A 14,828-nucleotide genomic window follows, 5' to 3' on the forward strand; every position below is an offset into this window, starting at 1 on the left:
AGCTTATGGCAATGCTTGCTGCTAAGGAAGGAAGCTGTGGTGGCATCTGCTGCAATGTTAGGAAGGAACCCAAGGTGTCATAATAATGTGTGAGAGAGCAACATGTGCCACTGTGCCGGGCAGGGGATTCTGGATCAGTGATTCTTCTTCGGCAATATTTGGACTGTGTTTGAAAAGTGTGTTCTGTATTGGGAAGGGCAGATTCCCTTTTGTTGTGTGCTTCTGCAGTGATTTTCAAGGCAGGGTTGCAAGATGCATTGCAAATTTACAATGTCAGACTTTTGTGCTGTTCACTCTGAGAGTGCAGCTTGTTCCAGCCATAGGGAACAAGGGGAAACTTGAAACACCCCATTGTTCTCCATGGGTAACTCCTAGAGCTACCAAAGTTTGTTGTGTGGTAGGGCATGGTGTGTACTATCTACCACCCAACCCACAAAAGAAACAGGAAGCATGCAGTTTTACTTAAAACTTTTAAACATTCCCCCAAACACCCATAGGATCCAATGGGAGTTTTGGGGAAAGGTTAAAAATTTGTTAAAAATTATTTTGTTGCATTGTTTGAATTTCACACACATGCCTTTCTTACCCACAAGAGTTGGCTACAGGAACTTCATTTTAAAATTCCCAAATGGTGTCTCTGATACTGTCTGCTGTCATGATAGGTTTTTCCCTGCTACAGTGGAGGATATACTCAGAAAATGTTTCCTCAGGACTGCATGAATATGTTCTGTTCACTTTTGGTTTCACTTTCTATTTCCCTCCCCTCCCCATCCCATGCATTTATATCCAGACTCCTCTTCTTTGCTCAGATCTACTCCATACCCTCAAATCCTCTTTTCATTCATTCACCTTCTTTGTCTTTGCATTTGGGGTGGGAGGTAGGTAGGAGGGTTTTATAATCCCTCAAAGTAGAAAGTTAATTTTTTATGTATTTTATAATGTAAAAGCAATATTCATGTCTGTTAAACCAACAGACAAGGTAATTAACCACAGTTAGGCAATTATTTAACTCCCTTTATAACATAAAAATGTAATTCAACATTATCATTGGTTTTGGGGGGAGTTGCGTGTTGCGGAAACCAGCTGATCATGACATTTCCCTAGTTAAGGGTTTGAGGTTGTTTTTGACGTGTTCAAGTTTGCTTTAGTATAGTTTTCAATTCGTGGTGTGTGTTTCAGATCCTCAGAGCCACTTAAATGTTGAAACTGTTCATTAATTAACAGTGGAAGGCGTTTCCCACCCTGATGTACATGGAGCTAAAGTAGTGAAATATGACAGTTACTCGCTCTGTATCATCTGTCAGAGAAAGAGAAATGAGGGACTGGAGGAGAAGACTGTTGCTATATCCTATGAAAAAATACTGAGCTTTATCAAGGAGCATACTCAGTATGAGATTAGTTGGCGCCTTGGTGATGTCACATAGCAAGATCTTCAAGCAAAAGGATGTTTGTGGCATAGAAAATGTTATTAAGAGACTGTTCATACCAAAATGCTCAATCATGCCAAAGAACAATATGAAAAAAAGATAAAACTAAATACTGAGGAAGACCCAATACTGTCAAGCAGTACCTTCACTCGATCTCGATTATCACCTTACAAAAGGGAATTGTGTTTCTTTTGTGAGAATGGACAGGATTACAAGAACCCTTTGCATTTAGTTGCTACAGAAAATGCTGGTCAGTCACTTAAAGATGTAGTTGAAAGAAGTGGAAATGAGAAACTGCTTGTCAAGCTTTGTACATCAGATACTATCAAATACCACAAACGGTGCTGGGCAACACGTAACAAATGTCAATCGCTCAGCACTCAACCCACAAAAAAACAAGCAAGGCAAATGAGGTGGCAGCTGGAATTTAATTCCTTAGTCTGCTTGAGAATACATTGTTGGATGGAAATATGGCTTGCCATCACCATGGCTCATCTTCAAGAGCAATACACAAGAATCCTTATGGCAAATAGTGTAGACAGCTATCACAGCCCCGCCAAAATAAAGCAACGTATGCAGCATGATATACCAAGTGTAGAACTCCATAAACTAAAACAAGTGAATGAATCAGAACGTGTTTCTATCAGAATTTTAAGAAATGCTACAATTCATTTATCAGGAGAGAGCAACACTGACGGAAATGACGGCATGACAATACTCTATGATGCTGCTAAGATTCTACAAAAACTTATTACCAAAGCAGAGAGATGAGTATTTTCTGGTTCACAGAAGTTACAGATCACACTGTTACAAGTGAATTGTATAGCTTATTCCATTGGGTTCTCAAAGGACCAAACACAAGCCTATCCACAGGGGGGGAAAGACTATGAAATCAACCAGCAGTTTAGCTCAGACTGCAGTGTCTTTGTTTCTGTTCTAGGATTAGGTCCGAAACAAGAAATCACAGACTCAAAGGACTACCCATGAAATGCCTCACAACTGGGAATTGCAATAGCAGTTCTCCAAGCTTTTCAGAGCAAGAAGCTTCTCAACATGATGCATTAGTTTGGTTCATGTGTTGTCTATAACAGGATTTTAAGACTTGAACACAGATAGCTACAACTGTTGTTGAAAGAATGATGGCATCTATTTGCCTCCTGATGTAGTTGAAGGAAGGTTCATATTCTTTGCAATAGACAATATTGATTTCACTGAAGATACTCCTGATGGTAAATGAACACTTCATGGAACAGCAATAGCTATATATCAGAGATGTGAGGCTGAAGATGAGGCACCAATAACTCAGCTAACAAGGAGAAATCAAAACTGCTCACTGAAGAAACTCCCCAGTACAATAACTAAATTTTTGGATTGTTATAAAGCATCAGCAAAAGCAACGTTTGGTATACATCTCATCCAATTTAAAAGAATACTCCCAACCACAATTACTAGAATCCTCTCTTGCAGACATTACCTGGCTTATGGGACAGTCAGTGGTTAGATCTCACAAACTGAATGTAATCAGCATTCCTTGTACAGGCAAAAACAGTGGAGTAGGTGATGAAGATAAAGTAATGGACTCTAGCAAATGCAGCATTCCCACATGGTCTGGATACAACTCACTGTTAGCACATGGACTCCCCAAAACACAAGTTGGTACACCAACATTAATTGCAGCATCTGCACATGAGTGGAAGAAATTCCTGACTACTCATGCAGGCACAGGGTATCAATGCAAAAGTTGTAGGTCCTTACTGTAGAACAGTCATCACACTAGACATGGATCTCTACAAGCCAGCAAATCACCTCCAAATGGCTAGAAAGCATTTGGATAATATTGTACTCCTACCTGGAGAACTACATATTAGGATTGTGCACAAATTGATTTTTGTCAATTCAATTTGTGCCCCAATCGAATCACCCCTGATTTGTTTTGTGTCCAAATCTGCCCCCAATCACCCCAGATTCAATTTTGATTTGATTTGATTTGGATTCAGATCTATTTGGACCATTTATAAAGGTCTTGGGGGCATCACATTTGGGTGGTGGGTAGGTCTCCATGGGTTCCACCTACCACCCAAATTTATGCCAGTGGGGCACTTGATTGATTTTTAATTGTTTATTTTAGTTATTACTAATTTTGCATATTTCCACCATAGGAAATAATGGGGATTTGAAGTTGCTCTATCCTAACCCTAATGTGGATCCCCAGCTTTCTTGCTTTCTTTCTTTCTTTCATTTATTTATTTATTTATTTATTAGAAAGCTAAGCTCTGGCTCTTGTAGAAGTGGAATTATGGAGCAAAATGTGCAGTCACTGTTTTTCAAGTGTTTGGATTTTTTGGTATATAATAACTTTTCCTCATAATGAATCCCTATGAGGATTCATTATATGCTCTCATTTCTTCTGTTCATTTTGACTGTGATTGGCAAGTGCCACCTGTCAACTACACCCCCCCCACACACACACACACACTGGGGTACTCAGTTTATTTTATTTTTTATTTTTTTATTTTTTTAGGAATTTTTGATGTGTTTAGATTCTTTGGTGACTTCATTACACACCTTCATTTCTTCTGTTATTCATTTTGACCCCACTGCTTTGCAGGTGGGGGTGGGGAATTAGTGGCATCCCATGTGCCAACTACCCCCAAGCCACTGGATACTCCGTTTATATTTTATGATTTTTTGAGGTATTTACATTCTTTGGTGTGTCATGAATCCTCATAGGGTTTCATTGAGGAAAGATTATTAGACACCAAAGAGTCTAAACACTTGAAAAAATTCCTAGAACATAAACTAAGTAGTACCCCACTGCCTTGTGGATGGGAGGGGGGTTTAGTTGGGACATGGCAGTTGACAGTTGGCACTGTCCAAAGACAGTCAAAATGAATAGAAGAAATGAAAGTATGTAATGAATCCGCATAAGGATTCATTGAGAAAAATTTATTATACTCCATAGAATCCAAACACTTGAAAAATAATGACCACACATTTTGCTCCAGAACTCCACTCCTACAAGGGCTAGAGCTTAGCTGTGTGTGTTTTTGTTTTGTTTTGTTTTGTTTTTGTTTTTAATGGAAGCTAGGAAGCTGGGGAAAATAATAGGAGAAATCTGAATCTCAAAGCAATTTGAATCGGATCAACTCCCAGCTCCAAAGGCTGTACTGCAATTGGTGAAGTGTGGATGCACTATCTCCAGATGTCAGGGAGGAAGATGCAACTGTCATAAAGCAGGATTGATCTGCTGTGACATGTTCCTGTGCATCTCAAAATACACATAACCAAGAGGATGCTTGTGACATGATGGAGAATCAAGATCTAGAGGACGAGGAGCTAGAGGAAGATGACGATGAGGATCTCGAGGAAGAAGCAAATAAATACACACATAATGTGATGTGCCAAAGTGCAAAAAACCTTTTAATTATGAACATTTTTCTTTTGCGGTAATATTAATTAGGTGTTAGGTAGTTTATTTTTGTAAAAAAAACAAAAACCCTTATACAAAACTTATACAAGTCACTTATGCAAAATGTTTATTATCTATTGTTTAATTATTAACAACTTTCACAGATCAGCATGGCAGTCAGAGCAGATTCTCAGACTGCCAGTATGTTTTTTCTTATTCTTTGCAGTATTTTGAGGAGAACTGTGTAGGTGGTTTGCTTTCATTACAAAAATCCCATGGCATTGGGCATGCTCCCATACTATATAGCTAAATATATGTTGTATTCCTATGCATTGCACTCCAGTTTATGTACCCATTACTGAAACGTTTGATTTTCAGGTAAATTTGTTTTTAACCTGAGCCATTTTTGAAAGGGCTAAATAAATAAGTGTAGGAATGAGCTTGGAGAAAACAGACCCAAAAAATGCTGTTGTGGTTGCTCTTAAGATTTATCCAAGTATTTCTAGAACCACCAGGGATATTGTGATTTGCTATGATCTGACCCATAGATAGATAGATTATTATCATGACTACTTCAAGATATATCCAGCAGCAACTGACTTTTCTAGATTTTGTGGAGGGGTATCTAGATGCATTTGCTATTCTGACGTTAATTGTAAAATACTCATTAAATGTAATTTTTCAGAAGCTGATAAAAAGTACCGCATTTTATGTACAAAGTATAATAAAGGAAAATATGGATGGCTTTGCCATTTACTATAATCATTCCAAACATGCATTTCTGAATAGCTTCCCACACTCCAGTAATACAGTATAAATGTGAAAAACATGATAAACACATGTGCAAAGGACAGTTGTGCTGATTAAAAATTAGACAGAAGCTAGGAATATAAATGATGCACAGCTTGGGGTGGAGGAGTAAAAGGAAGATAAAAGCCAGTCTCTAAATCACAAAAAATGATTTGTACTTATAAGGGAAAACTTTCAGTATTATGAGGAACTTCATTGTTTATATTGTACCTCCTCTGAAGTAAGCAACATACACTTATAAGTACAAGGGAAACCAAAACAAGGAAGGAAGGAAGGCACCAGACAGAAGTAGCACATGCACACTTACAAATGTAATTATACTTTGCTACAGTTTGAGAATGGTAACAGCTGCCTGCATCCATATTGAAAGTTTCACAGCCATGCAGAAGAGGGCCCTGATATTCTTGCTGCTTACTGCATGTTGTCCCATGGCACAGGAGATGCTCATTCCCCTTTTATCCTGCATGATTTGTTGCCAAAGTGTGTAGAGGGCAAGCTTTTTTGGCATATACAAGAGTCATTACGCAAAGGAAGTCAATATAACTGAAAGAAAATGGGGGGAAAATTGGACAATATAATCTCTTGGAAGAATATATCCCAAAAAGATAGATACATCCATCAGTAATGTTATAGGACTTTGTGCTTTGATACTCTTTTGCATTGTACTGTAGACACATTAGTTAATATTTCTTCCGCTTTATAAAATGCATGCAACTTTCCCCCCGCCCTCAGAATTGGGCATTAGGCTATGAGATGAACTGGTCCAGGGTGGGTGTGTGCTTAAAATAAGGAGTGGAGGAGGGTCCAACAGCAGGAGACAACATAGTCTGCATGCTTAAGGAAGAGGCAGCAGTTTCCCTTGCTTCTCATTGGCTCCCAATCATCAAGCCCGGCTCTGACCACACTGCTCCGGTTCCTGCAGCATAGGAGGGCTAAGCTGCTGCCTTCATGAGGAGTCCTCCAATCTTCTCCACAGCTCCCAACCAGCCTAGAAGCGGAGGAGCACTCCTTAATTTCTCTTAGGAAAGTGAATGGGTTTTGCTCATTTGTCGGACTATAATATTTAGAGTTAGGAGTAGGGTGATGCAGGAGATAGCATTTTAGTGTAGTTTTGCATTTTTTTAAAAAAAATGTTTTTTTTAGTTTTATTTCAGTTTTAGGGTTTTTTAAAAATATAAAGTTTCCCATTGTTATGTACTGGAATAACCACCTCAAGTTGGTTCTCTGATGCTTTCTCATTCCTGAATAGTGGCTGTTGACTCTTCAATAGCTCCCGATCTATAGGGAAATGACTGGTAGGTAACAGACATACATTTCAGAAAGACACAGATTCTGGGAAATAGCAGTCATCCCAGGTCCTCAAATTCTCTGGATAGTGGTGCTTGCCCTATGAGAAGTGAAACTTGCATGTGAGGGTATGAGAGAGTGAAAGAAAAAGTTTTTTAAAGCCTGTATAATCCAGTGTTCGAAGGGCACCTTTTTTAATAAAAGTAGTCAACAAAGTCTGGAGAATGGGACACAGTGTTCCATCTAACAGGGATTCCCGAATGTTGACTACAACTCCCAGAATCCCAGCTGCAGTGGTTTTTGCTTAGGGATTATGGGAGTTGTAGTCAACAACATCTGGGAATCCCTGTTAGAGGGAACACTGATGGGCCAGTGTATGCCTGTTGCTTTAGTACACAGAAACACACTGTTTGGGGAGGGCACATGGGCCAGCTTCTTGAAGCTTCATGGTCCATCAGCCTGAAGTTGCAGTGGCCAGTCTTTTCCAGGCAGGCAGCATCAGCATGGTTTCATATGGCCAGTCTGTTATTGAAGAAGGCAGCAGGAGTGGTGTGTGGGGACAGGGTGTTTGTCTTAGGGTTGCCAAGTGTCCCTCACTGTGCAGGATGTCCCTACTTCCAGCAGGGAAATGCTCATCCCATTTGGGACAAGCTTTCTCTCGCTGCTGCTTCTTCTTTTTAAATTAAACTTTTAAAGCACACATGCTCAGAAGCCTGAAATCAGCCCCGATCACCTCATTTGGGGTGGAATGCAGGTTGGGTAGGGACTCTTTCACCACCTTCTCGCAAGACCCACCTGCAATGCCTTTCAGCATGCTGGCCCCGAGTAGCGTCCTGTGTGCCTGCCAACTTAACCTAGTTGGGGAGGCAAGAGGAGCTCTTGCCGCTATCCCTGCTCTGCTACCGCTGCACATTATGAGTAGCACAAGGTATCCTGGCACAAAAGAGATGGAGATAATGGACACAGCAAGGGAATGCTTGCAGCATCTTGGGTATAACAGGCTAATAGCTTACAGAGTTAAGCATGTATGAGACACACACTGGCAAACTGCTAGGCATGCAAAAGAACTGCAGGCTCTGGAAGGACATTCCAGTTACCTCGTGGCTTCACAAAGCATGTGCCCCATAAGGGGCAGGTTTGTGGGAAGAGAGTGATAGCTGGTGGTTTCAGGAGCAGTAGAGTGTGAGAGGAAAGAACAGAAGGAGACTGGCAGGAGGCAGAAAGCATTTGGCAGGAGGAGTTGAGAACAGAATGAGATAAAGAAGTGCGGGGAGGGGGGATGTAGACAGGAGTATTGGTGATCGCCCTTGATTTGGCAACATGGCATTCATCCCAAGTTAGAGGGCAGCTCAGGGAACCCCAAGAATGAAAGGTTATCTTTCATCATTTGCTGGACAAGGGAAAGGATTAGGAAGAACAGGGAACAGAGGAATACACACAGACCTGCATCAAAATTTGTATTTAGTACAAAACACAAGTGGAACTGAAGAAGGAGGAATTAAATTCAGAAACAAAATGTAAAAATTGAGTAGTTTGGAATGGAAACATAATTTGGGAAGTAAGCACCTAAAGGGGAAAACGTGCCAGTCAGAGAATTAGCAACACACACTTCACCTCAGTCCCGTCACCTCTGTCGACAAGTCTTCTGCCAAAACCCTTCACATTACTTATCATGACACACCACTCAAATGTTATGCTGGCTTCCTGTCCACTCCCAGATGAAATAAGAGAAAGTAAACCCCAAATGAAGCATGTCGCTGAATACAAGTAGTAATATAATACTGATCTCTCCAGCAGAACTTATTTTCAAAGCATGGAAATAATCTGTATATCTATTGTGTTTCTTTTTATTACTTAATAAAAATTACTTAATAAAAACCACTGCTTTCTATATTTTAAATGGAACTGAAAGTAAACACTGGTAAAATTTAAAAGATTAATTCAGCTTATCACTATTCTGTCTTAGTATCTCTTTGTATTGCAGATTCTGGACTGATGCCAACATAAATCTGGAGGAGATTATTGATAGTGTATTAATTCTGAAGTGTCTGTTGCATTCTAGAGTAGAAATTGCAAAATAACTGATATGATTTGGGAGGGTACTTGTTTCTGGAAAACTCAGTAGGGAGTTGGGCAAGAAGAAAAGTTAATATTTGCTTTTTATAGTGTCACTTTGAAATCTATTGCCAGAGCTATGGTAAAGTGTGGAAGAAGTTGGTTGTGGCCCAGTTAGTAGACTCTAATATGAAACATCTCCTAGCACCTTTTACTACATAAGCAAATCCTGTTGGAACACACATGGATGTTAACAGTGCTTATTACATTTCATAAATTTCAGATCTCTCCATATGCTAATGAAATTAAGTACAGTCCCAACCAGAGTTTGTTGCAGTCCAGAATTATTTACTAGAGTGCTGTAGTTGGCACAACACAGGTTTGTTAGATTAATATTGTGGTGTTAGGTTGCGGACTACTTACGTTTTAATTTTCAGAATTTCTCACACTATTTCTTTCTGATGATTGCTCTGTCTATATTTCTGTATACCTTTTGGAACTGAATGATCTGACAACACATCTTGAGTTTGCTTGACAGAGAAATATTTGGTATGAGACCATTACTACAAGGTAGAGATTATCCATGAAGATGTTCAGTGCTTTGTGGGGAAAATTAGTTTCCTCTCTTAGCTAATCTATATGCACTAGCCTTTTTCACTAAGACTGGTAATGCCAATCTGGTTGTCTGTTTAAATGTATTTTATTCCTGCACAGGGATGTGGATGTGTAACAAGATTGCCTTAGCTAGAGAGGGATATAATTAAATGTGTTGACAGAGATAGTGTTACACAGCTTATTTGACTGCATATTTGATTAACTGATATCTAGCTTTCTGTTTGTTCCTTAGATTTAATTTTGATTGCGTAACTGCTACTACAAATACCATTGTGGGGTGGAGTGATATAGAACCTGACCTGGCACTTAATTTGATTTTTTGATTTTTCTTCTTCATTCTCATTGCACAGCTGTTGTTCAGAAGTAGTTTCTTTCATCTTGAGAATTGCCACCTACTGGAGCTAGTAGTAGTAGTGTGTGTTGCTTCATATATAGTGGTATGAAAGAAGGTAACCTTGATGGTGCTCAGCACGACACCCCTCCCCGCCACTAATGTTTGCTCTTTTTTGTTTCAGCCATAAACCATAACTGGTCTTTCATACTGGCCTGTATACTGAGATTGCCAACTGATGCCCTGCTCAGGGCGCTCCACCAGTTAGAATGGTGGCCACCGGAAAGAATGCCTTCTCTGCTGTAGCACCCCAATCCAAACATATTAACCTTATGCTAACATTACTATAGGCACTAGATGAAAGCATTCCTTCTCCCAAACTAACGTTTTCTATTCTGTCAAGTTTGTATGAAAGTCTTGAATACTATTAGTGGAAGGGCTGCGTAAAAATCTTTTCAATAAAATAAATGACATTAAAACGTTTTAAAATGTCAGTGAAGCATGTGGGTGTTAATTTGCATTTTAGCCGTCACAAAGCAAAGGCCGCAACTTTTGCAAGAGCCTCTTGCTGCTGCTGTTTGCAGACAAAAATCTATATCTCGTTGGCTTGACCAATGGTCATAGTCTCTCATTGACAGGAGAATTTGTACCACATGATCACAGTAATTGGATAGGAAAATAAATGGTGTGAAACATCTTCCCTTTCCCCATTACTACAAATAAGGGGTCAGGGAGGCAGTGTATTAAGATATATTCTGTCTAAAACTGCAAAAGGCATTTGTTGTAACAAGCACATTGTTTAATGGCAACTTGTGTCTGTCTGCTAGATAAGTTTCAAAACTATCTTTAAAACATCACACATTACAGAGCCATGCTAGCATTGACCAGAAGGGACAAATTACATACAATTTAAAAGGTTGCACACCCTCTTTTAAAATACTGGGTTGTTTGAGTCCAGCAAAATAAGTGGTTGAGAAGCCATTAGACTGAATCAGGCATGCTAACCTATAGGATGAGTTAAATATATTAATCAGATTAATATGAAACTAGTCCATAAACAGACATTTTATAAGTCTGTCTTCAGGCATGTAAATAAATTTGAGCCAATAATATGCATGTGAATTATCACTTTCTCTAGCAAGATTCTTTTTTGGAGTAGTGAAAAGGGGGATGGTGTGCCTACGAATTTTATTTTGGATGAGCTAAAGATGAGAAGCTAAAGATGAGAAGCCTCAGAGAATACCCATATTTCAGCCTTGCAAAGGTTCTAGAGGTATCATTCAGACTTAAAGAAAGAAAGAAAGAAAGAAAGAAAGAAAGAAAGAAAGAAAGAAAGAAAGACGTGCTTGTTGCATATATACTCCAGAACCTTAATACACCAGCTCCTGATTGCTTTGTCTTCACCAACAATATAGTTTTTCCAGTTTCCAATATAGTTGCATGGGGTGTTAATGTGACTTGTTTACTTTTCTGTTTCAAAATTATCAAACACCAAGTCAGAGGTTTCTTTTTCTCCCTCCCTTCTGATAGGTTTAAGAGATGCTACAGGCTCTGAAAGCGATGGTGGAGACTCAAGCAGTACAAAATCAGAAGGAGCCAATGGAGCAGCAACAATCCAACCCAAAAAGGTCAAGGGGATTGGCTTTGGAGACATTTTTAAGGACAAACCTATAAAGCTTCGTCCAAGGTCAATAGAAGTAGATAATGACTTTCTGCCAGTTGAAAAGGTACAGTTTGTAACAATTCGTCACATAATGTTTGGAGCTGCTTGGTTTCTTCCCTAAGTTTGGCCATTAGGTTTTGCCCTCTGCTATGCCAAAGTCAAGACAATGAGCACTGACAAACTGGTAACTAATCATCCTCATTGGCTAGAAGAATGATACTTCACACTAGTGATTCATTCCTGAATGCACACCTGTTCCCTTTGGTCTCACTAACTAGTAGTTAAAAAACAATCCTTCAGTGTCTGTCTGAAGATTACACTAATATTATTGTGGTACATCATCTTAGTAAGCAGCTATACTGTCTTAAAGCAGTTCTTGTAGTTTAACAACATATTATCTGCTGTGTTTTACCCCATTTTGGGTACTCATGGTCTGTATATTTCTAGAGACTTCTTCCTAAATATATTGTGGTTAACATATTATCCCAGCTGTCATCCCATTCATATTGTAGCAGATCACACTAGGGGTGTGCAATTTGGGTTTTCGGTGATTCGGTTCGGGACCCAAACCGAATCACCCCCGTTCTGTTCTGTGCCCGAATATGGGCTTCCCGAATCACCCCTGATTCGATTCGGATTAAATCCGAATCCAAATCGATTCGGGTAGGAAAAACGGGTCCCAGGGGCAAAGTAGTGGGGTAGGGTGGTAGCGCCCAATGGGTGGAGGCTACCACCCAAGTTTCAGGGAAATTGGGCAAAGGGCTGATTTTTGGGGAATTTTTGAAGTTTTAGTGTCTTTGGGGCAGATTGGGGGCATAGCGTGGGATCTGGGCAAAAAGAGTGGGGTGGGGTGGTAGTGCCTAATGGGTGGAGGCTACCAGCCCAATTTCAGAGTGATTGGGCAGAGGGCTGATTTTTGGGGAATTGTTGAAGTTTACGCGTCTTTAAGGTTTTTCTCCATAAAGAAGCATTGAGGTGTCAGCAAATGTATAGCTTCACGTGGGGGGCAAAGGGGTGGCCTAGAGCAGTGTGGGGTTGGTGGTTGTGCCAGGTAGGGGCAAGGAAGCTACCTGAATTTTTTCAAAGGATTTGGGCAGAGGGCTGGTTTTTGGTAAATTGTTGAAGATTACGCGTTTTTAAGCTTTTTCCTCATAGGGTATACATGGAGCTTTCAGCAGCCCCATAAATGCACTTGGGGGGTGCTGGGATGGCCCAGAGCGAGTGGTAGTGTAGTGCACATAGGGTGCCAACCACCCCCATGGGTTTCTAACCCATGGGGTACAGGGTTCTGTTGTTTCTGAGGTATTCTGAGTGTGGATTCTATGATAGCAAATGAGATTTTCAATGAAACACCATGAATCCACTCTAATTTGCTATCATAGAATCCACACTCAGAATACCTCAGAAACAACAGAACCCTGTACCCCATGGGTTAGACACCCATGGGGGTGGTTGGCACCCTATGAGCACTACACTACCACTCGCTCTGAGCCACCCCAGCACCCCCCAAGTGCACTTATGGGGCTGCTGAAAGCTCCATGATACCCTATGAGGAAAAAGCTTAAAAACACGTAAACTTCAACAATTAACCAAAAATCATCCCTCTGCCCAAATCCTTTGAAAAAATTCAGGTAGCTTCCTTGCCCCTACCTGGCACAACCACCAACCCCACACTGCTCTAGGCCACCCCTTTGCCCCCCACGTGAAGCTATACATTTGCTGACACCTCAATGCTTCTTTATGGAGAAAAACCTTAAAGACGCATAAACTTCAACAATTCCCCAAAAATCAGCCCTCTGCCCAGTCACTCTGAAATTGGGGTGGTAGCCTCCACCCATTAGGCACTACAACCCCACCCCACTCTTTTTGCCCAGATCCCACGCTATGCCCCCGATCTGCCCCAAAGACACTAAAACTTCAAAAATTCCCCAAAAATCAGCCCTTTGCCCAATTCCCCTGAAATTTGGGTGGTAGCCTCCACCCATTGGTCACTACCACCCCACACCACTATTTTGCCCCTGGGACCCAAAATTCGAGCAGACGTCATACCAGACCTTTTTGCACTGAAATCAATGGAGGCAAAAAGGCGGGAAATTCAAAGAGACGTCATCCCGAATCACCCAAATTTTTCGGGCACGAATCAGGGGTGATTCGGCTCGGGCCCGAAAAATATCGGGGGGCATCGTGGGTGATTCGGTTTGACCCCGAATCACCCGAAATTGCTCGTTTCGGGCACAGATCGATCTGTGCCCGAAACGTTTTGCACATCCCTAGATCACACAACTAGTCAGTTCTTATAACTAAGTTTTACCCTTGTACTGTATTCTGAATTATTATTTTGAACATGCTATTATATGCAATAAATGCTATCTTGTATATAGTTAACATATTTGAAAGTTTAATATGTAATATAAGATATGTAGTAGACAAGAGATTGGGTGTGCATGGTTGGTTTTGAGAACAGTGAGTTGAAGAAGGAAAATTAACTTATCAAACATGACAAGTTTTTTAAATGGGAAAATTCATTAATTCATTTAGTATTTATATTTATGCAGAAACAGAGACATGGCCAATTTCCCATAAATAGGGAGAGTCAAGAAGTCTAACTTCCAGTTATAATCTGGTCATCCTTTTCTAATGCTCTTTCATAAACTGTAAGATCTAGTGCAGAAACATAGAATATCACGTAAAAACTAGAGGACAAAAATACTCTATTCATTTAAAATCCTGTGTGACCTAATCAGGGTGTCACAGCTTCCCTGGTTTGGTGACACAGTATTTTCAGTGCATAGGAGATTCTAGTGTTGCATCAAAGAGCAGAAGTGTTTATTTGTCTCATTTTAAATGAGTTGCATACATTGACTTAAATAGAACATTGGCATTTAAATAGTGCTGCTCTCGAAAGCACTGATGAAGTAGGTAGAACATTCCACTTACATTGACACTGGGCAATCCTGCCTCTGTTAACACGGATTCTCTTGGGGTGGGGACTGGAGGAGCCTTTGTCCACCCTCTTCCTTTGTGCATTGGAATTCTGGCAGTGTATTCATCCTGCTCCTTATTTGGTAATGATAGAAATTTTCTGTTTCATATTTGGGGCTACAGTGTTTAGTCAGTTGATTAGAATAATACATTTAAAAAGTATCCTCAGTTAACTAGACATCAGATTTCTAAATGTATGTTGTTAAACAATTAGTTACAAAACTGCATAATATAGCAAGAGCCTTCTTA

At 40.2% G+C, this 14,828-nt stretch overlaps 1 protein-coding gene across 7 annotated transcripts in view; it reads left to right on the forward strand.

Annotated features, from left to right (window-relative positions):
* SH3KBP1 (SH3 domain containing kinase binding protein 1) overlaps positions 1 to 14,828 on the forward strand; it is a 285,503-nt gene that overhangs the window by 149,349 nt on the left and 121,326 nt on the right. For all 7 annotated transcript variants that reach the window (XM_053307972.1, XM_053307968.1, XM_053307970.1 and 4 more), the window contains one exon: positions 11,465 to 11,661. In XM_053307972.1, coding sequence (XP_053163947.1) covers positions 11,465 to 11,661 — 197 coding nt within the window. The remainder of the gene's footprint in view (positions 1 to 11,464; positions 11,662 to 14,828) is intronic.

The sequence above is a fragment of the Hemicordylus capensis genome, chromosome 3 (genome assembly GCF_027244095.1).
Source record: "Hemicordylus capensis ecotype Gifberg chromosome 3, rHemCap1.1.pri, whole genome shotgun sequence".
In the NCBI taxonomy this organism is placed as follows: domain Eukaryota; kingdom Metazoa; phylum Chordata; class Lepidosauria; order Squamata; family Cordylidae; genus Hemicordylus; species Hemicordylus capensis.